This window comes from Protobothrops mucrosquamatus, unplaced genomic scaffold (assembly GCF_001527695.2).
Source record: "Protobothrops mucrosquamatus isolate PMUCROS unplaced genomic scaffold, P.Mucros_1.0 scaffold7980, whole genome shotgun sequence".
NCBI classification, from domain to species: domain Eukaryota; kingdom Metazoa; phylum Chordata; class Lepidosauria; order Squamata; family Viperidae; genus Protobothrops; species Protobothrops mucrosquamatus.
The window spans coordinates 8222-10202 of NW_015393777.1; the positions used below are offsets into that span (position 1 = coordinate 8222).

The 1981-nt window shown below is 47.1% G+C and overlaps 1 protein-coding gene across 1 annotated transcript in view; it reads left to right on the forward strand.

Annotated features, from left to right (window-relative positions):
* The window catches only part of LOC107300687 (dehydrogenase/reductase SDR family member 13-like), a gene marked incomplete at its 5' end in the record, with an annotated part of 7922 nt that extends 6561 nt beyond the window's left edge, over positions 1-1361 (forward strand). Inside the window, one exon of the mRNA XM_015829993.1 lies at positions 998-1361. Within this exon, the coding sequence (XP_015685479.1) occupies positions 998-1257 (260 nt within the window). The remainder of the gene's footprint in view (positions 1-997) is intronic.
* Positions 1362-1981: the final 620 nt, after the last annotated feature.

The following is a 1981-nucleotide window of genomic DNA, read 5'->3' on the forward strand; positions in this document are numbered from 1 at the left end:
ACACACACACACACACACACACATACGGACTATTTTAACCAATTCAGGGAACAGACAGAACATCATTATTTAATGTTATTTAATGTGTGTGTATCAACAATACTAGTAGTGTTCTGCATTCTTTTTCCTGAAATTCTCATTATTTGCTTTCTAACTGAATTATGTTTTTAATGCTATATGTCCTGTGTTGAATACCCTGTTTTCTTTGTCCTAAATTTCTCATTAGTTCTAACTGAATTTTAATTTTTAATTGGCTAATTAAAACAATTTTTCATGTGGATCATGTCAAGAGGAAAAGAGGTGTACCTTTCCTTGCTACACAACGAGACCCCCATGAAAAAACTCCACAACTATGATGGTTCAAGCATCCTTAAATATCATTAATTTTTTTTAAAAAATCCTATATCTAACATGGTTATGTAATAGCTAACATCTAACAATGGAGGCATTCACACCGTGGCATCATTATATCACATATTTAGAAGGAAAAAAAATGGTTTCCTAAATATCACAGCCAAAATTTATCTCTGAGATAAAATGAATCCATTTCCTTTCTTCATTTATCTTGTAGGTATCTTGGTTTACTATGAATTTTGAGATGTGAATCAGCAGTTACTGCAAACCATGAAATGAAACACTGCTTCCTTCTTCTTTTAACTCCAGAAATACCAGCCATGTTTAATTAATATTCCATCCATCTCTGCAGTATCTGTGAGGAAGAGGGGCAACACACACACACACACACACACACACACTCACTCGCACACACATTCCTTTTGCACCATCGCCCACTCACTTCAGTGTTGGGTTTTCCGAAAAATATTGGGAAGTTGCCCCAAGGATGGGCAACGGGCGATGTGTGAAGGGTTCATTCAGGATCTCCTCCTCCTCCTCCTCCTCCTCCTCCTCCTCCTCCTCCTCCATCATCTGGGTCACCCTGGAAGGTGCTTCCTTCCATCCCGGGCCGTTCACACAACCAACTCTTTTTTGCTTTCAGGAGCTGTTAGAACCGAAATTGGTTACTCCTCTCGATCGTGGTTATTTAGGATGGTTTGGTTCCTCGCGGTGTTCAAACGAGATTGCGACACTGGCGCCCAGACCTCCATCTACTGTGCCACCGAGGAGGGCATCGAGAGTCTGAGCGGGCAGTATTTTGCGGACTGCCAGCCGAAAATGCCCTGCCCGCAGGCCCGTGATGACCAGCTGGCCAAGAAGCTGTGGGAATTCAGCGAGAGGCTGCTGGGACTGACCACTTAAGTCGGGAAGGGACAGAGACGGAGTTTGGAGTAACGAAAAACGGCTTCTGATTAGACTGGGGGATCGAACTGCAGGGAATCTCCATACTACCTGTCACAACCATATTTTGGAGGGCCTTTTCTTTTTCTTCTAAACGCAAATTGCATTCTCTTCTCTGCCTGGGTTCTGCCATACTCCTGGAGGGGAGGGGGAAGCACTCGGTGTTTATTGCCTTGTTTCCTCTATCGCAGAGGTGTCAAACTCAATTTCATTGAGGGCCGCATCAGCATTGCGGTTGCCCTCGGGGGGTGGAGGGTGGGCGGGAGGGGGTGCGGCCAGGATGGGTGTGGCCTACTGCGTGGAGTGTGTGTGGCCTATTGGGTGGGCATGGCCAGCTCTACATTGTTCGCGTCAAGGCTGCCTGTGGGGGCCTGGGCAGGAGTGGGACAGATCTGAGGGTCTCTGGCAGAAGGGGGTGGGACCAGGGCAAGCGCCAAGGCATGGTCCACTGGAGGAGCCTCACTGCCTGCTGAAACCCCTCCGCCGGAGCCCATCAAGCCGGATATGTGAAGTACGTGAGGGCCATTTGCTGGCCACTTCCAGGTGATGGTGCTGTGATGACCCAGGGCCCCGAACGGAGGCAAAGCACTTAGCTGGTCAGAATAATTGTCTTTGTAAGCACTGCCAACGTTCACCCAACAGCCCCCACATATGCTGGCACAAGTTCAATAAAACAGTCAACGGA